The sequence below is a fragment of the Acomys russatus genome, chromosome 28, assembly GCF_903995435.1.
Source record: "Acomys russatus chromosome 28, mAcoRus1.1, whole genome shotgun sequence".
Classification (NCBI taxonomy): domain Eukaryota; kingdom Metazoa; phylum Chordata; class Mammalia; order Rodentia; family Muridae; genus Acomys; species Acomys russatus.
In genome coordinates this window covers 31,757,076-31,782,934 of record NC_067164.1, presented here as the reverse complement: position 1 = coordinate 31,782,934, position 25,859 = coordinate 31,757,076, and the positions used below count along the sequence as shown (strand labels likewise).

Below are 25,859 nucleotides of genomic sequence, written 5' to 3'. Positions count from 1 at the left end.
TTATTATTATTTTTTGGTATGTATTTATTGGCTTTGAAAAAAGGAGGATCATACTTTCATAGAAAAATATGATCAAAACATATTGGAAAATGGGTTTACTTAAGAATTACCACTTCAAAAAATTCTCCAGTGTAAGGATTTTGAGTTGCATAACTGACAGTGGGATTGGGACACTGCAGAATTTTTCATATCTACTTTAAGGGAAGGAAATTGCTCATGAATATTCTTTAAGAATTAGAAGGTTTTGTTCGGTTAGTGCCTTTGCTTTAGCTATTTTCAGACACAACTGTGGGTTTTTTATTTCTCTAGTGCTGTATGTGGTAAGCCCAAAAATGCTAGAAGGGTGATCCCTTGGAACTCTGCATTACACACAGAGCCTCAAACATGTCATTAACCTTTCTTGCTGACTGGGCTTGCAGTTGAGCCTGGTTAAATGCTAGAATAGTGTCCCAGGGGCTTGTATGAAGTCAGTGTTGAAAAATTTGGTGATAAACTATTATTTTTAAGTTTGATTATAATTAACAACATAATCAACTTTTAAAACCCTTATAAGCTTTCTGTTCTTTCAAAAACCATTAAAGGATATATGATGTACATATTGTGTTAGCTTTCTAGTAAAGAGCCATTTTTATACTTGTACCTCCTCACACTGTATTTTAAATTTTTACTGATTCTTACCATTTTTGTCTGTTCAATTGACGGGTTTCCTTGACTGTTTATTATCTGAATGCTTTTGTGAAGTGCCACAGGGACTGTTCCCACTTTTATGTAATCACTTGGCCTCCAGTAGTAACGACTTATCTAACAGTGAAAATGTTCTGTACAGATGAAGTCACCAGCATGAAGGGCAGTGTACCTGTGGCCACAGAGTGCTGTTGGTCTTAGTCCTCTGAAGGAGCCATCTTCTTTAATACAAAATGGAACAGCAAAGGCAGATTGATGTTCTTGTGTTTGTGTTTTAATTAACCAGCATCTTTTCTTTTCTAGGTATCTAGTAGATAGTCGCTGGTTCAAACAGTGGAAAAAGTATGTTGGCTTTGACAGTTGGGACAAATATCAGATGGGAGATCAAAATGTCTACCCTGGACCCATCGATAACTCGGGACTTCTCAAAGGTATTATTTTATTCCGTCAAGTTCTTAGTGTGTTACATTTAATGAGTGAGTGTCCCTGGGTATAGCATGAGAGTGTTAATGTAAATACACGGATAGTTAGCAATTCACTGCAAGTGTGCTGTGGTAGGTAGCACACAGCTGTAGTCCCTGGACAAGAAGCCAAAGCAGGAGAGTCATTACTGTGTGCCGGCCTTGGATACACAATGAGACCCTTTCAAAAAGAAAAAGAAAAAGAAAAGAATTCAGGGAGGCAGAGGCAGGCAGATGTCTATCAGTTTGGAGCCAGCCTGGTCTACCAAGTGAGTTCAGGACAGCCAAGGCTACACAGAGAAACCCTGTCTTGGGAAAAAGAAAACAAGGAAAGAAAAAGCTATTTATTATCAGATCATTCTGTAATCAGTGTTATGTATATGACACATTCTCTTTCATATTTATGATGTAATCATGATTGAGGATTTAAACATTAAAACGAAGAATGTAAGTTATAGAGCACCATTTTACTGTTTTGGGAGATGGTATAGCACACGTTGTTTTTCCTAATGGACAGATGACAGGTTTGCAGAGTTAGTGATCACCACTATGTGTTTATAGTCTTGGATTGTTGCACTGCCCTACAACCCTCACTACTTGCCAGAACTCTTCTACCTTTTACTGTGTTTTAAAAAAAATAAGTCATAAGTACCAACACTCCCACTTACGGTCGACTTGGAGTCAGGGGGACTACATCCATAGACCTGAATAACTAAAACCCTACAATATGCAAAGGTCTCCATACATCATTTCAAATTTAATCTCAGGAACCCACAAATGTACCAAGCTAGTTCTGATGTCTAAGAGCAGTTAACAGAGGAAAGCACGTGATTGGCTGCTGTGTTCAGAGTACTTTGTGAGACTACTGTGTTTCTGCCAGGAAGGATAGTGTTGGTAACAGCCATGGGACTGGTTTCTGTTTAGGTCCGCATGTGCTGAACTGGTGTGCTTTGGATGCCTAGAAGTGAAGAACACAGAAGAAAGAGTAAGGAGCCTGCTGTAGTTGCCACGCCCCCAGCCCTAGCCCCAGCCCCAGCCCCAGCCCCAGCCCCAGCCCTGCACTGTTAAGATGTTACAGAACTGGATGGCTGCTGTGGATTGTTGATTCCCAGAGTAAAGGACTAGAGTGAGCCTGTTTCCATGTGCCTCTGTGACGGACTGGTTTCTCTTGTATCTTACTTCGCTGCTACTGCTGCCAGCTTAGTTTTGATTGGGAAAACTAAAATTAGAAGAGGCAGTGGCTTGCTGCATCTAGTATTTGGACCTGTGTGCTTTGTAAGCTAAACATTAGGGTATGAGATTGTGGGGTCCAGGACAAAATTAAATAATAAAAATAAATGAGGACTTGCAATCGATGATGTACATGCAAAGGACAGAGCAGACACAGCCATAGAAAGACGCTAAGACTCTCAGAATCCCTAACTGATGGGTGCACATTAAGAACAGTTAACTAAGAGGCCATAGTCTAGGTCATAAAACCTGTCTCAGTAGTTAGAAGCATTCAAATCATACAGAGTATATTCTCTTACCACAATAGAATAAAACCTACTTTAAAGAAAACATTAAGCAGCCAGATGGTTGTGGTACACACCTGTACTTGTAGCACTTGGGAGACTGAGGCAGGAGGATCGCTGTGAGTTTGAGGCCAGCCTGGTCTACAGAACAGGTTCCAGAACAGTGAGACAGAGATATTACACAGAGAAGCCCTGTCTTAAAAACAGAACAACCAAAAAAAAAAAAAAGAAAGAAAAGAAAAGAAAAAGAAAGAAAGAAAGAAAACGTTTTGCCCAGTGAAAAAGTAGGCAAATTTTTAAAAATAAATCTTTACCTTTACCTTACCAAAAGAGGACCTGGGGAAGTAGCAGAGTAGTAAAGTTGTTACTATCTGACCCTCAAATAAACAATGCTGATGCACACCTGTAATTCTCTGCTGCAGAGCTGGACAGCTGAGCTCACTGGCCAGCAGCCATGGTGCTTGGTAAATCTCAAACCAAAGAGATAGCTTATCTTAAAATCAGGTGGCCAGCTCCTGAGAAGGAGCACCCAGTCAACCCTTCCCTGAACAGACATGCTCATCTGACAGCACACATACGAATGTGCCCATAGATTTTGTGTATACACGTAGCACTATGCCAAAGAAGAAAATAGTTTTCCAAAAGAATAGGTAACGTGTTCAGCTTTCCTAGAACGAGATTGAAGGCTGGAGAGATGGCTCAGCTGCTGAAAGTGTGAGCTTCTCTTGGAAGGGACCTGGCTCAGTTCCTAGTACCACCACTGTCAGCTCACAGCTACCTGTGACTTTAGTTAGGTCCAGGGGAGAGGATGCCTTATGGCACACATACACACATACACACATAATTAAAAATAATAAAGAATCTTTTAAAAAAAGAAAGTCATAGTGGCAAGAGACTGCGGATGCTCTACCACGTGGTAGGACATCTGCATGTACGCAGTCATGGGTTTGATGCACAGGACCATAGTATGATACCACTATGCATGTAAAATTTAATTAAAATTTAAAGGAATCACTCTTAACAATTGCTGACAAGGGTGGAAAGCAAATAGATAGATATAAAGTTAAACATATTTTAACCCTAGGAATCAGTCAAACTACACTGGGCTTTACCTAAGAGAAATTTAAACATTTACCCATAAGTAAAGTTCCACATGCATGTTCTGTAATAGAAAAACTTGCCAGCAACCCAAATGCTTATCATCATCTGAATGTATAAGCAAATGATTGTATACTCGTAAAATGAAACTCTATATAGCATTTAAAATGAATAAATTTTGATAGATAACAGTATCTGTAGATCTCTAATTGTATAAATGAAGCCAAACAAAAGGGGCCATGTTGCGTATGTACATTAGTAGAAAATGTAGATTTATTTACAGTAAGAAAAGACAGATAATATTTTCATAAAATTCCAGAAGTTACAAATTAGTCCATTGTAAATTATAGATAGTGATCACCATAACAGTAGAATCCAGACAGGCAGAGAGTAGATGACAAAGAGCCACGGGGGAGCTTTTGGGGTGATCAATGAATTATCATTTTTCCAGTAGTGGTAATTTCACATTTGTGTAGATAGAACAAAACTTATCCCTGCTTTGCCCACCTTTGCCCAGCACCATCTGAGCACCCTAGAAGCGCTGTGTCCCCTGCCCCAAGTTCCGCACAACAAAAAAGAACAGGAGTTGGGGAGAGAAAAAGACTAGGATTGAAGACTTGGAGAATTGAAAGGAATCGCAAGATAGTCTTGAGGGTTTATCAGCTGGAGCAGATAAATGCTGTGTTAACGTTTGTATTGCGCGCTAGAAGCTTATCTGTCTTACACATCAAGGAAGAACTGCAAGTGGAATTTTTCTGGTTATACTACAACCTTCCTTGAGACCAAAATGTGTTTCCACGTTCAGACCAGAGGTGCTCTTTTGACTGTTCATCCTTTTTTTTTTTAATCCAGCATTTTTGAAAGGCCTGAGTGAGCTCATGAGTGTCGCCTAGCCCATGCTTGGCAAGTGTGAGGTGAACATATAGAACTATAGAGATTAAAAGGAGAGTAGATATGCAGGTTACAAGCAGGACCGTGTCCATGAACATGCCTGACCTAGACTTAGAATTGGTGACTACAGCATGTTGTGTCCTGTAACGGATGCTAGCCTATTACAGCTGCTGCAGTCTACAGGTGTGCTAGCCTAATACATTTTTTTCTTCATTTCAAAAATTACCAGTGTAATTTAAGTATTTCTTTATGGTTCAGCAGTTACATAGCATTAAATACAAAAGTGATAAATTAAAAGTAAATCCCTTCTATAATTTGAAGGTATTCTCAACACATACAAGAAAAGTAATGTGGTTATTTTACTTTGTCTACTAAGTATAGTATTATGTGAAGTCTGTCACATAATCAGACAATTTACCTAAACTCAGTTATTGTAGAAAATAACATCTAAGTCTTGATTTTTTTTTCCCCATGTTTTCTTTAGGCTAGATTTACTATATGGCAGAGCATATGGTGTTAGAATAAATACTTTCATGTTTGAATTCAGTCTCTGCAAGTTTCTATATATTGAATATTGACCAACTTACCAACTTAGTCTATTTACTGATGAAAATGGAGCTACCTGCTTCTTAATGTTACTCTGGGGGTAAAAAAAACCTAGAATAAAATAACAAAGATTTTATCCCTCACTCTCTTCTTCCCTCCTAGCTCAGGTTGGCCTTTGAACAGAACACATTATATAGCTAACAACCATATTTACACCTTACAAGTGCTGGGATTAAAACTGTATACCACCACCATACCCAGCTAATAACATGGTTCTTCTAGAATAAAATCTAAATTTTGTATGATTACCCTGTTATTCTGTATTTCTGGATATATTCTTATAATAAAGACACCCATCATGCAAGGCTGTTCAGAGAATTTACAATATCATGTCTGCCATAGTTAGCTGCTGTGTGGTGTCTCATATATGTGTTGCTTACTTAGCATATGTAATTTTCTTTCATCCTTGGAGTTTATATTTGCTGACATAAAATTTACAACCACAGTTAAAGAGCCTGTGTTTAAAGTTAATACTCAAGGCTGGTAAGAGGGCTTAGATGGTAAAGGCGCTTGTCACCCACACTGAGGACATGAGTTCACCCAGTGAGACCCATGTGGTAGAAGGAAAAAACCAACTCCCACGTGTCCTCTGACTTCCCTTCATGTGCATGCTTTAATACATATGTGTATGTATCATGCATGCACAGCAAATGCAATAATTTAACTAGTGCTTCTACTACTAAAGATCATATAAAATTCAGACTTTTCCAACTTTTGTTTCTATATAAACACATAGCTTTCTCAAAGTTCAGAAACCCATAGATGAATTCTAAAGAAGAATATTCTATTACTCTTAAGGTTTTTTTTTTTCTGTAGGAGTAGTATATTCTTGTCATAGACATGCCACAGAGAACAGTGTTCCTTCCTTTGATGAGTAAAATCAATTTGGGTCAACGAAATCCCCTTTAGGCTAGTTATAACTCACTGGGCTAGTTCTCTTTCAGTACTCAGTAACTCAAGTGGCCGATCAGTAGATGAGACGCAGAATGGGACAGTGACAGTGTACTGACTCAGCAAATCATTCCTAGGTCTCTCTACTTTGATACCTGAAGTTCTGAGTTTAGCTAAGACATTTTAAAGCATCTCAGAATTAAAAGTGACTTCTACACAGCTACCACTGTTTCAGATTTGGGATGAATACAGATTGTGAATCTTCTGGAATAATGTAGACACTTTACAAAATAACTTTAAAAAAAATTAGCATGGTTTCCAAGCTTCTGTATATTGGGGTCATTTAATATGTCATTGACTTAATTAATACCATAACAAGCTGATATTTGACAACAGCTTATAGCATGACTGGACTAACTCTTGGGAGACTAAAACAGGGGATTGCAAATTGTAGACCAACCTGGCCCTCATCATGAGACTCCTTCTCATAAAAGAAAAAGTTACCAATTTACTCATGAATTTGCTATACTTATTAACTGATGCTCGAATGGACCCCACTGGATCATTGATACTCAGAATATTTGAAGAACCTGTCTTAATCTTAGCTAATAACTAATATATTTGTATTTTAGGAACCCAAGAAGATCCTTGAAAGGTTTTTCAGGCTGTGGTTTATTTTGAAATATATCGATTTGAAGCTTCTTGAAGTTTTCCAGAATTCATTCCTGTAACTCCTTCAGATCACCATCATGAGTTTCAGTAGTGTGTGCAGTGTAACTGTGTATTCAGAGATGTGTACTGTGGTTCCCTGTTCTGTACTGAGTTTGTTGTTCCCTTTGTAGATGGGGATGCCCAGTCACTTAAGGAGCATCTTATTGATGAGTTGGATTACATACTGTTGCCGACTGAAGGCTGGAATAAACTTGTCAGCTGGTACACGCTGATGGAAGGTCAAGAGCCAATAGCAAGAAAGGTATATTTAAGAGTTTATTGAGTATCAGTATATCTTTATTGAGTAGCTTACATTGGTAATTCAGTGGGTTCTGAAGCCTTCTTAGCTTGTATTAGGAGAAAAGCTAGGAAAATTTTGCTATACACTGGATGCTAATAATAGCTGATAACACATATAGAAACTTAGCTACATTCTTAGCTAAGGACAGTAACAATACATCTGGCTAACTGGTTAACACATGACAAAATGAGAAGCCAGTTGTCTATATGGTACACTCTTTTTTTCTTAGACAATTTTAAAAAATGAGCTAAAATATTTTTTGGGTTTTTTTGTGTATTTTTTTGCAGCATAAAACATTTTTAAATGCAAATGCAATTTTTTTCCAATTAAAAACATTTATAATTATAGTCTAGAAATATAAAAGTGAATATTCTTTGAAACTAAAATGGGTATTACTCTACTAGAATACCAAATTAGGAGCTAAATAAACTGACATTATCTACTAATTTATTCTGATTGGCATTGTGTTATATTTGGAGAACTGAGTGCTCTAACCTATTGGATAGCCCATTGCCTGTGAAATGGTACTGGAAGGAAAACATTTTGGTTTTTTTGTTTGTTTGTTTGTTTTGTTTTTTTGTTTTTTGAGACAGGGTTTCTCTGTGTAGCCTTGGCCATCCTGGACTCACTTTGTAGACCAGGCTGGCCTCGAACTCACAGCGATCCGCTTGCCTCTGCCTCCCAAGTGCTGGGATTAAAGGCGTGCACCACCACGCCCGGCTAACATTTTGTTTTTTAAGACAGGGTTTCTCTGTGTAGCCTTGACTATCCTGGACACACTTTGTAGACCTCACAGTGATCTACTTGCCTCTGCCTTCTGAGTCCTGGGATTAAAGGTGTGTGCTACCGTGTCTGGCTGAAAAACTTTATTTTTTAAAATGCATTTCTGCCTTTAAACCTTTTTTTTTTTTTTTTTTTTTGACAATTTCATATCTATATGTAATATACTATGAATACATTATACTCTCTCATCTCCCCAAACTCATTTCTGAAAGGAAAATGTGTACGTATATTACTTTTTTTTCCTCGAACCTGGAACACATTATATGCTACAAGTTTCATTATGGTACTATCTACACCAACAAATTCATTGCCTTTTAAAAATTCCTAATTTTTAAAAAAAGGCATACTGAAGTTTGGTTTTTGAAAACTAAGGAAATTAAAGAACAAATAAAAAGAATCATCGAAAGTTCACACCATCAAAAGTTATAAAGAAGAGTTTGAGAAGTCTGTTAGGGAATACATTTGTTCTTAGTAAGATGAAAAAAAATTTTTTTTGAAAAATGCAATTTTTTCCAGCATGTAGAGTAGTTTTCAAGCTGTAATATGTGTAGAGTTGTCTGGAGCCCTTGCTAGAGATGCCTCGTTGCTCCAAATTAAATCATAGGTCTGAGAAAAGCGCATTATCCTAACCCTAAATTACTGGTGCAGAGAGATGTTCCTTCAAGAAGGAAACACAAAGCTGCTGTTAGGTCTGATGCCCAGCTCTGGGTTCATCATGTCTGTCTCCATTAGAGACTCTGTGATACATGAACCAAGCCATTATTATTCTGGGGACTCAGAACTGCTTCAACGTCAAGGTCAGGCACTCAGCATTGAAGACAGACTGACCAGGAAACAGGAAGATGAGAAGACACAGTGAGGCCGTAGTAGAAAAGGGACGCTGGAGAGCGGCCGTAAGGAACACAGTTAGTGTTGGCAGTAGCTCGAGTGTGCTCAAAACAACCGAAACATGGTACAGAACTGTTAAGCAAGATCCCAACACTTGGCACTCACAGTGTAAATGGCACTCCTTACATTTTGGTGCAGCAGGAAACAGCTGGAAAGGGAATTTTAGACCAGCTGATGTTAGTAGAAAATATGTAAGGAGCAGTTTGTGTCAGAGGACAGAACGTCTGTCAAAAGCGCCGCTACACAGGGACTCAGTGAGCCTGAGTGTGTACTGACGGAAACCCTGGAGAGGAGGAGAGTGAGGCAGCTACGAGTAACGCCTGAAGAAGGAATAGCTGACATTGTCTCCAAACTGAGAAAGATGCCACATCATAAAGTCAGGAAACACATATCAAAAGTTAACAAGATAAAAAGATGTTCCTCAGTAGTGCTAGACAGAAAGATACATTGTCCTCAGAAACGTGCAAACCAAGGAAATAGATGCCCAACAGACAGAGTGTAAGCCAGGAAACTTCACTGTTTTCAATACACTGTCAGAAAATAACTGCCAGTCATTCTGTGACTGACCCTGGGAAGGAATCCTCCAAAAAGGAGAAGAAAATTTAATAACCTTAAGTTCTTTAACTTCCAAGTCTATTTTTCTGATTCTACTCCCCTAGTTTGGGGATATACCTGGCGTGATACATTTTAAGATTAGGTTATAGAAGATCCTGCAGTTTACACCTCAGATGTGGTTTTTCTCCCCTCCCCACCCCTCTCTTATTTTTCTGTCATGGGAGACTGAACTGTACATAGCAAGGACATGCAAGTACTCTAGGAAGAGGCCTACCCGGCCAGTAACGTGGATTGTCAGTTCTTAATGAGTCTTCAGATAGCAGAAGCCATAGCCCAAGACGTGACAGAAACTCCTTAAGAAGTCTCATCCCAGATCAGCACAGCTGAACTCTCCCAGACTTTTACCTCAGAAACGATGTAAGGTGTTTGTTAATAGTGAAGTCCAAGATAGTTTGCCATGTACTGGGAGGGTGTTGGCACTAGTTCAGGTGCCTGGGTGCTGTAGTACTAACACAGCAAGAACCATGTGACTTTGGCGACACAGTGAGCAGAAGGTATAAACGTGAACAAAGGCCCTCAAGGGCTTGAGCACACTGAGGGAATTTGAGATTTGACAAGGTACTGGTGAAGACTTGAAAAGTGTATAAAGATAAGCTAAAGATGAAATCCCTAAATACGACAGAGCAATAACTTGCCAGCTTTGAAGATTTTTATCCCTTCCAAAACCCAACTGACAGTAAAAACTAAGAATGTTTCTGAAAACACGGTCTTAACCACACTAGAGCCAAAGCATGGACTGTGTGTCACTGTGGAGAAGTCAGAGATATTTTTTGTTTTAAATATTTATTTATTATGTATACATTGTTTTGCCTGCATGTACCCCTGCAGGCCAGAAGAGGGCACCAGATCTCATTATAGATGGTTGTGAGCCACCATGTGGTTGCTGGGAAGAGCAGGTGGCGCCCTTAACCTCTGAGCCATCTCTCCAACCCCATCAGAGATATTTTTGACAAGACATATTAGGAATTAAGGACATCATCCCCTTAACAATATTCATTGATAAATTGATAAAAAAATTCTGGGTTGTCATACTCCCAAAATAACAAATGAAAGAAATTATCCAGAGTATTTCCTGTCCTTAGTGGGTTTAAACTAGAAATTAGTAATGACATTTGATCATTCCCAACTATCTACAGAAGTATATTTTTAAGTAGTCAAGAACCAGATAAGAGATAAAAATCAAAACTAAATGATAATAAAATGCAATTTAAGGGCTTGAAGAGATGGCTCAGAGGTTAAAAGCACTGTCTGTTCTTGCAAAGGCCTTGAGTTCAATTCCTAGCAATCACATGGTGGCTCACAACCATTCATAATGAGATCTGGTGTCCTTTCCTGGCGTACAGGCACACCTGAGAGCAGAATGCTGTACAAATAGTAAATCTTTTTTAAAAATCATACTAAAAATATAATTTTAAAAAATATTAAAAAGCTAGACATGGTTCCTGCTGACACATGCCCATGGTGTCAGTGCTGAAGAGGAGGTAGGCCAGCTTTGACTACTTACTGAAACTGAATATTTGAGTCCTAGTTTTTTATTATCAAATAGCTACAAGAAAATCTTATAAAAGTTCAGTATATTCCATTCTTAAACTCAGCATAATTCTGTGTAAGATATTTAAAGCATCTTATTTGAGGCAAAATTTAAGTTTTACACTGTGGGTTAAGCTTACTAAAATAAAACACATTGTAGTCTGTCAACCTGTTTTAAAGATTTGTAACAGACATAATTAAGAGAACCTATCAAAGGAATTAAATTCATCTTGGATTATACAGGAAACTCCAGATAAACTATTTTAAAACCTTGAGTTGAAAGAGTTTTTCCTGAAAGTGAGAGAGGAGTTTGTAATTCACTTATGGAGTTTGCTATGAGCCTGCTTGTACATGTAAGTCCTTGGAGCCTCCCTTTGCCATATCTGTCTTCTGTATCACGTATCAGGCCAATTACTATTTTCAGAAACAGTCTTCATGACTGAAATCCTACAGTTAACCTTTAGAAGAGCAAAAGGAAATATACTTACTTAAAAGGTGAACCTAATATATAATATTTTACCATTTTATACATGATTATTTGCATGCTTGACTTTTTTTTACATGACTGTGTGTTACGTAGATTTATTAAGTACACATTTAAAGGTCAGACAAAGTCATTTTAGAATGAAGTAAATATATCTATTAAAGAGCAGGAGCTATCATTTTAAGAAACATGTTTTAACATAAATAGTAATAACAAACTTTGTAGATACAGTTACATAAAACTTTGTAAGTTTTCTGTCTCAGAACATTGTTAAAAGTAGACATCTATATCTGTATTTGCAAATTGAATAGAGAAAATTTGTGTACAATTGTTTTGATTAAACCTAAATAAATTTATTGTTTATGGTATATCAAAATATTAACAGGCTAGTAGATTGCCTTTTGAAAGTGTTAATGTTTTAAATTATGATTATAGTAGGTATTTACATTTCATTGGATATTTGTAGTTTTCTGAAGCCTTGTTAAAGATATATATTAGTGTGAGAATGATTGTATTGATTTGTTTCTTTCTTTCTTTTTTTTTTTTTAAGGTGGTAGAACAGGGTATGTTTGTAAAGCACTGCAAAGTAGAAGTATATCTCACAGAATTGAAACTCTGTGAAAATGGAAACATGAACAACGTTGTAACTCGGAGATTTAGCAAAGCTGACACAATAGGTAATGCCAGATCCTGTCCCAAATTACTGAGTTTAGATATTTAGATATTGTGATGCTTGGCTGTAGTCTACTTTGGTGATAACCTTTTGAGAGTATATCCATAAACATTCTAGAATCTCAGCTTCCATGCATATGTCTTAGCTTATAGTTGCCCAGCTTGTTTCACTATGTTTATTAAAATGTTTATTATGTTTATTTAATGTTTCTGCCTTTTATTTTTCCCTCAAGACAGGGTTTCTCTGTGTTACAGTCATTACTGTCCTGGAACTCTCTTTGTAGTCCAGGCAGGCCTCAAACTCACAGAAATCTGCCAGCCTCTGCCTTTCCTAGTGCCGTGTGCCATGTTCCTGGCATGTGCCACTGCGCCCGGCTGTTCGTGCCATTTTTAATTTTGGAAAATAAAATTCTTGTTAAAATAAGCTTTTGAAAAATGGCATGCCATGTTTGTAGCAATAAATATAAATCTAAGTATAACTTTTAAGCAAACCATGTTTAAATAAAACTTGGTCAAGTATGGAGGAAAAAGTCAATTGCTATTTCTTCCATTACAGGTTAGCAGCTGAGGCCGCAGGCGCGTGTTACTATAGCAGAATGAGGGGTTTTTGTTGTGGTTAGTGAGTGAGCTTGAAACATAGTCTCACATATCAGTGGACCTAATTCTTTATAGCTTTGTGTAAATGTTGACAATAAATTTAATACAATAAAAATTTTAGTAGCACATTAGTTATATATGCTAATAAGGCTAAATGTCTAAATGTAAAATGTTTATGCACGTGTGTGATATTAGATTATAATCACTCATTAGCCTATCTTCTCCTGATACCTTTCTAATGTACAATGTTAACAATTCAGTATGTATTAAAAAGATAGTAGTAACAGTAATCTTGTTGGAAAATATAAGTGAATAATAGAAAAAACATGAGATGCAGAACTCAGCATGCCAGAGAAATTAGCAAATTGGGAAGTCCCACACTGTGTAGGAAGGAGTTCCTTCTTTGCGCTAGTTACCAAGAACACTGAGAGGAGTGACAGCTGTCCTATGATGATGGTGTAAGGGTGAATATTTGGAAGGCAGTTGGGCCAGTTTAGCACAGTGCTGATAGTGAATCATCATGTAGGGTGTATGGCCTCTCAAGCACTGGTTTACAGTGCCAAGCATGAGTTTCCTCTATGGAGCAGGCCTTAAATCTAATTGGACAGCTATTGGTTACCTGTAAGGCATTCTTGACACTATTGCACTCAAGGGCATATCCCTGCCTGGGTAAGGCTATTGGAAACCTTTCTCCCCCTAGATATTCCCCTATATAGTGCCTTTTGGCTTTAAAAAGCCAGCTAGAGCTGAGCAGTGGTGGCGCACACCTTTAATCCTAGCTCTCCTCTTGGGAGGCAGAGGCAGGTGGATCCCTGTGAGTTCAAGGCCAGCCTGGTCTACAGAAGCAAGTCCAGGACAGCAAAGGCAGAGAAACCCTGTCTCGAAAACACAAAAAGCAAAAAAACAAAAACAAAAACAACAACAACAACAAAAAAGCCAGCTAGAGATCAATAGCCAATTGGAATATAAATAAACTATATTTTAATATAATTAATAATCATAAAATCTCTAGCTATTTATAAATTTTCATTTTAACAAATGTTCTAGAAAATCTGAGTCCATCAGAAACTTTTTTCTTAGGTAATTATTTTAGAAACTCAAGAACTTAGCAACTGATTTTAATTTCTGCATTGAAAACAACTTTTAGGAAGTTTTTACTTGAAGTACTAAATAAAAATGTATAGAGGGTAAATGTAATTTATACAGAATATCTATTTCAGAAAGTTCGATCTGACACAAATTTTAGCCCAAATACTTTAAATATCCTAATACTTTTAAAGAGTGCACACCCTCAATATATGTCTTAATATTGTAAATGAACTTAATTTTTGTGAAACTTGAAATTTCTTACTATTAAATGAATGTTTTTCAAACTTTTTGGAATTAAGATAATAAGCAAAAGATGTAAGTATATGTGTGTATATACACTTATATATATTTATATATACTTATCCCTGTGGTCTTAAAAAAAAAACTGAATGAAATTGATATTTTAAAGCCTCTACTAGAGCTGGAGAGATGGCTCAGTGGTTAAGATCACTATCTGCTCTTCCAGAGGTCCTGAGTTCAATTCCCAGAAACCACATGGCACGGCACGACAATCTATAATGGGATCTGGTGTCTTCTTCTGTCATGCAGGCATAAATGCAAGTAGGGCCACGTGGTAGAAGGAGAGAACCCATGCGTGCGTGTGCCTCCTCACACGAATAAAGACACGTTAGATAACTAACAATTGTCTACTTAAAAAGAGTTCTTTAAGAAAAAATACGATGTTTGCATGTGTTTTTAATATCACACAGATAATCTCAGCATAAAGAGTACTCTTCAGTGTAAGATATTCTTTAATAATTGCATTATGAATAGGAATATTTTTCATTTTGGTGTCTCTTTGCCATACTTTAGTTTCTATCTCCTATATAGTCTTTAAAACACATTGATTTTGTACTGTGTTGAAACTTAAAAGTTTACCCTATGGAACAAATTACATTTTAATGTTATGTGATTTAATTTTTACTTTTTGCAGTCTTAAATTCATTAAATAATCATCTGTCAATGTTAAAGTTCTCATTTTCCCCATTGGAATCACATAGCTGGTCTTAAGACAAAGCTTTTTGTATTATTATTTCTTACATAGTTATCTATTTAGTCTGGTGAGCACTTAGCTCTTTGTGGCTAACATTTACATGCTTTGTATTCACATATCTTCTCTTCTTGAATCTCAGATACAATTGAAAAGGAAATAAGAAAAATCTTCAATATTCCAGATGAAAAGGAGGCCAGACTGTGGAACAAGTATATGAGTAATACGTTTGAGCCTCTGAATAAGCCGGACAGCACGATCCAGGATGCCGGCCTGTACCAAGGACAGGTAATGCTTAGCAGTCATTCCTTTCTAAGATTTATTTTGTTTTATATGTATGTGTGAGTACCTGCACGTATGTTTGTACCACATATGTGCCTGGTGCCCATGGTGACCAGAAGAGGGTGTTGGCTCCCTTGGAGCTGGAACTGGAGTCACAGGTGGTTGTAAGCCTCCATTTGGGTGCTGGGAACTGAACCTAGGTCCTCTGCAGGAGCAGCAAGTGTTCCTAACTGCTGAGCCATCTGTCCAACCCAAGAGTGATTAAATACAGCTGTTTGCATTAAAAAACTCTGAGTGTTTTGTAGTATATGGTGGGCCCTCCAACTAGCTACCTCCTTCTAACTCTCCTTTCTCTCCTCATTGGTCAATAAGTGTAATTCCTAGCTTCCTTGTTGAGCTTGGAAACACTCCGTAAGAATGTTTTTAGTGAAAACAGCTAATGTAAGATCAGCAGGCTTCCTATGAAGGATCAAGTAGTGTTTTTGTCTTTACTGTCCATACATAAGGTCTCAGTTGCAACTGTGACTCTCCCATTGTAACAGGATAAAAGCAGCCATGGGTGGTGCATACAGAAGTGGATACATCTGCATTACGATGGAACTTTTTAACATAGCTGTAGGCTAAGCGAGCCTTAGTTTGAGCATCCCTGTTGGGCCTATCACCTCCCGATTTTATCTTCTCCTATGGTATAATCTAAAAAATGAAATATATTGAGCAATGAGGGTGTTTAATTACAGTGAAGAGCTGGTCCTACCTTGTAACTCTCTCTTTCTTTCTATTTCTTTCCCAGCCCTTATCTTTCATACTCAACATGTCCCGCTACCTCTAGTTTCTTACATATTCTCGTAGTGTTGCTTTACTAGAATATTCACTCTGCAGTATAAATCTGGTTATTTGCCTCTCATAAAGCTTTTCTGAGTCCTTATGGATTCTAGAGTCCAGACCCCATAGCTAGCATGCAGTCAGGGCTGAGCCTCTTGTCTGTTGTCCATGCTTAGACGGTCCCTGTCTTTGGTTATCATAGCATTCTGGTGGTGTGCTTTGAATGCATTATTCTTCTGCCTGGTGTACCATTCTTCCCATTTTCCTACATTTATCCAGTAAAAAATGTATTTTAACCATTCAAATGTTCATATTACCCATCTCATCCTATTATGTAGGTGCATCCGATCACATTAATTTATCCTTCAAATTTCAACCCTTCAGCTAACCCTTTTTCTCAGTACCTATTTATTCATCTTACTTTAAAGAATTTCTCCCCTAATTTCTGTATTATTAGTATCTTTAAAAATATACATAGACTATATGGCTCATATTTTGATTAGTATTGTTTTAATTGCTAGTACCTAACACAATGACTGGTGATTCAATGTGTAGATGGCTTTGTTTTGCCAGCTTATTAACATCAGTTGCATAATTATTTTAAAACAAAAACAAAACTCAGAAACTGAGATAGATTAATTGTTAGTAAATACCCTGATATATGTCAAGTATACTAGGCTACCAAAGACAATCATTTTGGGAGCTGGAGAGCTAGTGCAGTCTGCTAAGTGCTTGCTGTGCAAGCCTAAGAACCAGAGTTTGATCCCCAGCACACTGGTAGTAACCCCAGCACTGGATCGATGGAGATGAGCAAATCCTGGAGTTCCTATTGGGCCAGCCTCATGTATGTGATTCGCAAGCCCAGGTCCCAGTGAGACCCTGCCTCAAAAAACAAGGTTAATCACTCCTGAAGAATGGTACCTGAGGTTGTCCATAGCCTTCACATGCATGTGCACACACACAAGCACACCTATACACATACTGTTAGAATCTTTTAAGGAAGAAATAAATGTTGTCATTAGCTATTTAATTCAGTCCAGAATTTGAGAAATTGCAAGGTGATGATTTTTAGCCATTATATTCTTAGGTGAAACTGTAAAAGTTAGTGTACACAGTAGGAAGGCTGCCTGGTTGAAGATCAAGTAAGACCTAGTTAGTCTTCTCATGGCTAATGAACCCCTCCATCTCCCAGCGGACACAAACCTCCATCCTGATTACCGTCTGTTGGTACTTGGCAGTAAGAACATAATTTGAAATTGTGTAAAATTGATTCAGTGTTTTAGGGGGCCTTATGAAATGGATGCTATTTTCCCCAGGCGTATAGAAAAATGTGGTCTTAGAAAGTTAAAGCATTTGATTGTCAAATTGAAGATTAAACTTAGATGAGAGAATTAAGTTAATTTAATGAGATTAAATATTTGTGAGGACTCTGTTCATTTGGGAAGAGGTATGTTTCAAAGAATATACATTAACATTTTCAAATTTAAAAAGTATTCTATGTGTAATGTGTGTACAGAGAGACCAGAGGGGAGTATCAGTGTTGTCTTCTCTATAGATACCGTCCTCTCCTGACAGGGCTTCTCTGCACCTGCAGCTCACAGTTTCCAGTTCCCAGTACCCCACCCCGGTGTTTGGGTTATAGGCAAATGGAGTCATGCCAGCCCTTTTATGTGCATATCGACCATTTGAACTCAGAGCATACAAGAGCTCCTAGTCACTGAGCCTTTTAAAGCAGAGCTTTTTTTATTCTGAAAAATATCATCCATATGCTGCCAACCACACCCCTACTGCCCTAGTTAGAAGTAAGGTAGGGTGGGCTGGGGAGGTGGCTCACTGCCAGAGTGCACACTGCTCTTGCAGAAGGACCTGAGGTGTCTCTTCAGCACCCACAGTGGTGGCTCACAGCCATCTGTAACTCCAGTTCCAGAGGATTCTGTGCCTTTTCAGGTTCCTGGACTCATGTGCACATACCAGTACATAGATGCAAAAATGTACATTACTTAAAAATAAACAGGTAAAAGAAAGTAAGAGAGCACGACATTAGTGAAGAGTTTACCTCCCATATTGGTGAATTTTCCTTGTCTTCCTTTTATGTATGTATAATTTAATTTTGAATTTTTCATAAATTTTAACAATAAGCAAAACTTTACTCAGAAAAATGGAACATTTGAATAAAGGAGTGAATTTTATTATTTCTGTGGCTGCAAAATACAGGATTTTACTTACAAGTGCTGTTAGACATGCTAAACAACAACAACAACTGTACAGCTAGGATTCATGGTTTTGTACCTGATTTGACTCCTCCAAATCACCGTAATACTTATGTATATATGGATATAGTTTATATATGTCACTACAGTTTAGGTTATAGTAAAGAAAAATCTTAAACTGTGACTCACTCAATAAATTCTGCTTAATAAATCTTTGAAAGTATATTCTTCCACATTGAGATGATATTTAAGAAAATTGAGATATTGGATACTTGGTAGGCAAAGAGATGAATATCAGAGATCAGGATGGCAGGTGCTTGGTGTACTTACTCTTTGAAAGCTGCACACACCTTAGAAAGCTTTTCTGAATGTACCAAATGCGCTAGTTAAAGGCAGGGTTAGTGTTTAGTACACATAAGCTCTCTCAACAAGTAACATGAGTTGTTTGGATGAGCGTTTAATATTACATTTCAAACTTAAATTTCCTGCTTTAATTTGACCCTGTGTCTGGGATCAAAAGGCCAATTTATAAGTGGGTCTGGAAGCACACAGTTTGCCAAAGAATTTTGCTGCGCTCTGCAGAGTAGTTTGCAGAATTGTAACAATAAGAAAAAGTTAATGAAACTAAATATGTAGAATATATTCAAGTTTGTGTTTAACTATATTTCAGTTCATGTTGTCTTACATTGTAGCTTTATCATGAAAATTTAGATTTCAATTTCTTATTACTAATATCACAAACTTCTTTAAGTATTTTTAACTTTTCTTTCTTACATAGACTCATCCTTAATAGAGACTAGAACAAAGGGCTCTTTATTAATCTGGGACATGAAAGAAAGGAGTTGTGAATGTTTTAAAGTAGCTCTGTCTTGGCATGGACTCTTTATTGACCAAGATGATGTTTGTCTACTGACACATGCTGCAGCGGGGAACTTGAGTTCTCATATTATGAGATTCTTATAAATGTGACTCAGTTATACACTGAAAGATTTCAGAATATGAGGTTGGCGAGATGGCTCAGTGGGGAAAGGTGCTTGCTGCCAAATCTGACTGTGGTCCATGCACACTGTGGAGGGAAAGAAATGATTCCTGCAAATTGTCCTCATCAGCCCACATGCATGCCCATGTATCATGGGTGCCTGCACACATTGTCCTCATCAGCCCACATGCATGCCCATGTATCATGGGTGCCTGCACACATTGTCCTCATCAGCCCACATGCATGCCCATGTATCATGGGTGCCTGCACACATTGTCCTCATCAGCCCACATGCATGCCCATGTATCACGGGTGCCTGCACCCATTGTCCTCATCAGCCCACATGCATGCCCATGTATCATGAGTGCCTGCACACATTGTCCTCATCAGCCCACATGCATGCCCATGTATCATGGGTGCCTGCACACATTGGCACCCATACACACTACAAATGACTACTTCTTAAAAAGGTGTCAGGGTTCATATAAGTAATGTAACTGAACACTAACTTTAAAACCCTAGACAAATTGTAAGTAATCTATAGTTTGAGATTATTTGTGCCACAGTTTCTCAGTAATATTTGCATACTAACTAAATCATGATATAACCACCAATGGAGCATCTGTTTATTGCACAAGCCATGCTACATGTGTAAATACAGTTTAAAAGCACACACTGAAACAACTGATATTCTGTTATTGGACTTACACTTCCTTACAGTTATAGAAGCTAATTGTTTCCCCCTTTTTTTTCCTCCGTATTGACATTGACGTATTTCAGACCGTTTTGCTTGTTGCATCCTTTAAATAATCAGTTATTTAGTTCCTTATCCGCTTATCTCCTAAAGCTGTTCTGCCTTCAGAGCTGTGGAAAAACACCCTTTGTTGTGTCATGTTTGCAGGTGTTAGTGATAGAACAAAAAAATGAAGATGGAACGTGGCCAAGGGGTCCGTCTGCTCCTAAGTAAGTGCTCCTCCTCGTGGTTTATTGCATGATGTTGAATCTGACTCAGACTCTGAAAGCCAAAGTTAGAATAGAACTGAACTGAACTGCAAGAGTACATACATTGTGTATCTTTTATAGTATATTCTTGGAGAAGTCTTCTAAGTTTACACTTAGATTAATCTGTAACACATTTAAAACCTTCAAGGTCAAATCGCTTTTATAATAACTTACAGTGTAAATAAATGTTGTGCTGTCTACTATAGTCAGATCCTTAAGCGTTTTGTTTCATTTTCCTGAGTATTTTTGTGATGTACACTTGGTTTTGAAATGCTTCTTTATGAAAGACAGTCTATCGTGAGAACAGTATTTTTATTATACAAATTCTCAGAATTTAAGTGAATTAAGTAGAGATAGTGTCTGGATATTAAGAGAGCTTTTGATAGCAAACGGAGGAAGAGTTGAGAATCTTTTTAAAGTTGTAAGATATACACTGCATTATCAAAGCACTTAAACCTAGGCCAGGCATGGTGGCGCACGCCTTTAATCCTGCAACTCGGAGGCAGAGGCAGGCAGATCTCTGAGTTCAAGGCTAGCCTTGCTTACAAAGTGAGTCTGGGACAGCCAGGGCTACACAGAGAAACCCTGTCTCTAAAAACCAAAAACCCAAAACCAAACAAACACTACTTAACCTTATTTGTATTTCAATACATAAACTTGAAATCTCTAAGAATTAATCCATGTGTCCTTAGTTGTAGAATTTTGTAGTTTAAAGAGACCCTGTACATTCACGCTAAACTTCCTTCTGCAAATACTATGCTAAGTGAGATGAATGAGGGCCACAGATAGCTTCATGTCCATTCACATCACCTTGTTGCCAAATAAATTGGACAGAAATCTAGTTTTCTGTAACCCTGAGTTTCAGGTGTTCAGATAAGGGATATAGACTTGAATTTTGGAAAATTTGAAAATAATGTAATTAAATTAGTAATGCACTAGATACTGACATACAAATCTGTAAAAGTGAACACAGCCTTGCTACTTGACTACGAATTTTCTTCTAAAGGAAATGCACCTTCAGTAAGACATTCTAGAGTTTTGATCTCATGTGAGGCTTTGTTGTTGTTGTTGTTGTTGTTGTTGTTGTTGTTATTGTTCAAATTTCCTGTGAGTTGGTTCCAAAATATATTAAAATTACTAAGAGGTAGGCATTGCTTAATACCCTGCTCAGTTGGACATAATGTGAGGGTTTAATTTTTTTGTTTGTTTGTTTTGTTTTTGCCTTGAACTCAGATCCACCTGTCTCTGCCTCCTGAGTGCTGGGATTAAAGGTGTGCACCACCTCCACCCCCCTCCCACACAAACACTGCCTAAAAGTACAAGTTTTAATAGGAAAAGTTAATAGCATGTGACTCAGATCATAAGTATCTTAACAGGTAAAGATTTAGAAATTACTTGTAGTATTTAATCATAAATACTGCATCTCTTCCTTGCTTGTGTTCAGATTGCTGTATAGTCACTGAATCTTGAAACAATTTTAAAGTAATAAAATCGGCTCTGCATTATATATCCAGATATCCTGAGTTCTAAAGCTCCAGAAGCCTTATCTATTACCTGGCTATCTACTCTTAGTATTCCCTCTTTTTTAAAACAAGATATTGCCAAGCTGACCCTGAACTCCCTTTTCTCAGCTTCCCACTCCGCTGGGACTTCGTGCTGTAGCCCACACTCAGCCCAGATCAGTTTTCCTCATTTGCATTATGTCAGGGTAGAAAACAGTTTCTCAGTACCCAACACACCACACTCATGTTGTAAATCTCGGTGAATGAAGGTAGAATACCGGATAGCCATGGAAGTACAGTTTGATTATCTACCAGTTTAGTGAGGATGCTAACAAAAGAAGTTCAAGTATCATTCCGTGTAAAACAGAAATACTACACTGCAGTGTATCTTGTATTGCCAAATGATAATTTACCAGAATATAAAACATTTCATATTTACACTTGCTTATAAAAAAAATTCCTAGAAAGCTAACAATAAAAGAAGATCCTCCTAGCTTAAGAAAAGCCTGTATATCCAAAATCAGTAGCAGTAAACAGTGTATTTCCTAGTGAAATTTCAACACAAGTCAGTTAGTACAGAAGCTAGCCACACATGTATGGAAGGGCCTTGTAGCACTAACGATCAAATAATCCACATAAAAATGGCAGGAGCACCCCAAATGATTTTCATGAGCCCTGAAAACATGCAAGTAGCATATATGATGTTTGTACATACATATATACATGTAACAACAGGTAATGAAAGATGAAGCCATGAAGAAAAACAGAGGGGTATATGACAAGGTTTGAAGTGAAAAATAATTGTATTATTTGATAATATCAAAAACAAAGAAAACCATTAGATCAGCAAACCACTGAGAGCTGTGGAAACTGAGCAGACTGGAGTATTATAAATCCTGTAGGCCTTTCCTATGCCCAGGTCATTGATTTTTAAAATTTTTTTCTTGGTAGGCATCTAATAGATAGGTTTTCAGTTTTATGGATCATATGATCTGCAACTTTGCTGATGTGGCATGCAAGCAACCTTAGTATTGTTACCAGAGAGGTGTCCCTGTATTACACTAAAGTTTTTTTTCTATAAAAGCGAAAGGCTTGGATTTATTCTGTGAGCCATGCATCTGTGAGCTATGATATAGACTAGTACAGCACCATGTAGAAAATAAAACCACAAAAGCCCAAGTGAGGATGCATACATTCATCTGGTAATAACTGAGAATTAGTACAAAACTAAGTAAAAGATCTCTGATGTCACACTAGCCAGAAAAGGAAAAAGAAAAAAGCCATAAAATAAAAAAGGCAAATGGCCTGGACAAATGAGTGAGCTCAGAAAGACGTGCTTAACTCAGGGCCAGCGGTTGTTTAAAACACCTGGCTATTGTTCTTTGGATAACGATGGGGTTCTGTTTTGCTTTACGATTTTTGTTTGCTTGGGGTTTGAGGTGCCTTAGGGTTTCTACTAGGGTCTGATAAAACACCATGACCAAAACCAGCTTGAGGAGGAACTCATAAAAGGAAGCAGGAAGTGGAGCAGTCGCCATGAGGAGCTGCTGTTCACTGCTTGCCCAGCATCCTCCTATGCTATCTGTGCCCACCTGCTCAGGGCTGGCATCACCTCAGTAAAAGGAACCCACCACATCAATAATGAGTCAAGAAAATGCAATATAGATTTGCCTGTAGGCAGGCTTTACTAGGTTCATTTTGATTATTATTGAAGCCGTGAACATTTATCTTAAACCATTAATTTTAGGCAGCACTTAAAGAAATATTAAAAATTATAAATATTAAGGAGAAAATATAATTTTGTTTAAAACACCTAAATATACATATGCTTTCAGTTAGCAAGTAAAGCAACACCAAATCTATTAGAAATCTAAAAATCTAAGAACCACTCAAAAGCTATTTAAATTTTCCTGCTAAATATCAACGTACAAGTTGATGTTTTAATTTACATATATGTAATAATTAAAAATGTTCAATGCTTATTAGTTGCTTTAGAACTTGGATGTAAAATCCAATTTTTGAGAATCCACTTTCTTATACTTCGCAAAAAAAGTGTTTACCAGTTTTACCTTTTAAAAGTTTCCTTCTCTAAATTTTCTATTGTGTTAATTTTGTCTGCCTTTCAAAGACTCTAACATTAGGGTTGATCTGTTGAAAATGCATGTGTAGTTAAATCTGTGTTTCAAATAAGGAACTTTACGATAATTGTGAAAGCCCTGGAGTTCCTAAAAAGAGAACTACAACAATATAACCAAAAAGAAAATTAACACTTTCTTCCTGAGCTATGGCTTCTGGGATATTGTTTCATGTAGGCATAATTATTTCAAAATCCTTACGTTATTTAAATTGTTTATAACAACAACAACAAAAAAACTAAATTGTTTTTCAGAAATAGTAAAAATTCCCTCTTGAGAAAATAACATTAGAATTTAATTCATTATTTTTCATTAATTACTAAAAAAAATGCTGAAAGAAAAACATAAGAAAGTATGTAGTGGAAGGAAGTTGAAAGCCATTGATGGTTCTGTGTTTCCATGGGCACGTAAACATAAGAGGAATTCATCAACTGGATAAAGCCTGCAATGGCTGGAAGATAAACCATGCCATTAACTCTTTTCTTTTAAGTTGTGCGTGATTTGCCTGCATGTTTATATATCACATGACTGCCTGGCACCTGCATAGGTCGGAAGTTCTGGCTGTGAGCAGCCATGTAAGTATTAAGAGCTGAGCATGGGACCTCTGCTACACTAACAAGTGCTCTTAGCTGCTGAGCCATCATTCCGTGCCAGTAATTCTTACTCTTGTATTGTTTCTCTGTTCTCTATGACATTATGATTAACATGAAACTATAAAGCATAAACTTAATCCACCTGCATTTGGCTTTTTTTCCAGTAGTATTGTGGTCTTTTTACATCATTCTGATAGGAAAGAAAACAAAAAACAAAAAACCACTCTAGGTAATGCAATTGCATATCACTTTCTTGTTGGGATATATAATAAACATGAAGGTGACTGGCAATTGTTTGGTTTTCTACTGTATCAAGTACTACTTTGAACAGGACCATAAGCCCCTGTATAACCAGAAGGATAAACAGATGCAGAACTGGTGCATAGACTTAAGTAGGTTAAAGTACCTATTAGGAAACACCCACACAAAGTCCCCTTTTCATTTTAACAGTTAAATTGCACCGAGGCCTCTGTTTGTTACATTTTCCATAATTCTTCATATTGTTTATGGAATGGCTTTTGCTCAGACTTTGACTGTGTAAGATAAGGGACCAGCAAACCAGAAGTGTGCTGCGTATACTTTCCTGGAGGAGGCCAGAGCTCGGGCACAATAGGAACTGTAGGTGTGGATAACGAATCATCTTAAGTCCTCCTTGGCTTGTAGGAGACACACAGCAAAAAGAAGCATTGACGCAATCACAAAGCAAGTAATTTAATAGCCAAAGAAATTTAAAATTTCCTTTAAGAACTTGTTTTAGAATAATGGCAGAAATACAGAGTTTATGATTGGTCTTATTTTTATTTTTTCTAACTTTGTCTGTAGATTTCATAAAGTTAGAATGGTTGTTTTGCTTTGTCAAATTTACCTACATTTTAGCTGCTCCAATATTGTGGTGTTAGATTTTAGTGTATGTTAAATATTTAGTTAGTTTAACAGAAACAAGTTGTATTTCCTTTTGAAGTAAAAGGCCAGCTTAGCAGCGAATTGCACATATGTATTTGAGACACCATATTGGAAACCAAATTCAGATACTGCAGACATTGGACTGCTGAGTAAGGTTTAATTTCCCCAAACTACTTAAATTGGTATCTCACCTCTCTGACTTTTACACTGTCTTCTAGTGCACCTAACCTACACTGGCCAAAATTGGTTTATTGTTAGGTAAATGGTTTGATATCCAATGAATTAATATGTATTATTCCAAATTTTCCTTTCTCCTCTGTAAAAAATGAACAGGGTAATTTTAAAAGTAGATTGTAAGTGAGAGATACATGTCACCAGTCATCTCTAAATTTTAGCTCGAGTGGCCTGTGTGAAATATGGTTCAGAGGTCTTCTAACGGCAAACTTCAGCTTTATCTGTGGTCCACATCCATCGTTCTTGCTCTGACTTCTTGGAGTTTTTAGGAACTCTTTACTATGTTTTTGTATCAGTGCATCCTAGGCTTTTCTTTGCTGTTCTTTTATTAATTCCTCTTTCCTCTGCATATAGTGCCTGCCATACTATGTATATAATGGGCACTAATTTA

At 37.2% G+C, this 25,859-nt stretch overlaps 1 protein-coding gene across 2 annotated transcripts in view; it reads left to right on the top strand.

The window, feature by feature from the left end:
• The window catches only part of Usp15 (ubiquitin specific peptidase 15), a 91,603-nt gene that overhangs the window by 16,338 nt on the left and 49,406 nt on the right, over window positions 1-25,859 (top strand). For both annotated transcript variants that reach the window (XM_051170900.1, XM_051170899.1), the window contains exons 2-6: window positions 988-1,115; window positions 6,988-7,118; window positions 12,008-12,134; window positions 14,949-15,094; window positions 20,001-20,062. In XM_051170900.1, coding sequence (XP_051026857.1) covers window positions 988-1,115; window positions 6,988-7,118; window positions 12,008-12,134; window positions 14,949-15,094; window positions 20,001-20,062 — 594 coding nt within the window. The remainder of the gene's footprint in view (window positions 1-987; window positions 1,116-6,987; window positions 7,119-12,007; window positions 12,135-14,948; window positions 15,095-20,000; window positions 20,063-25,859) is intronic.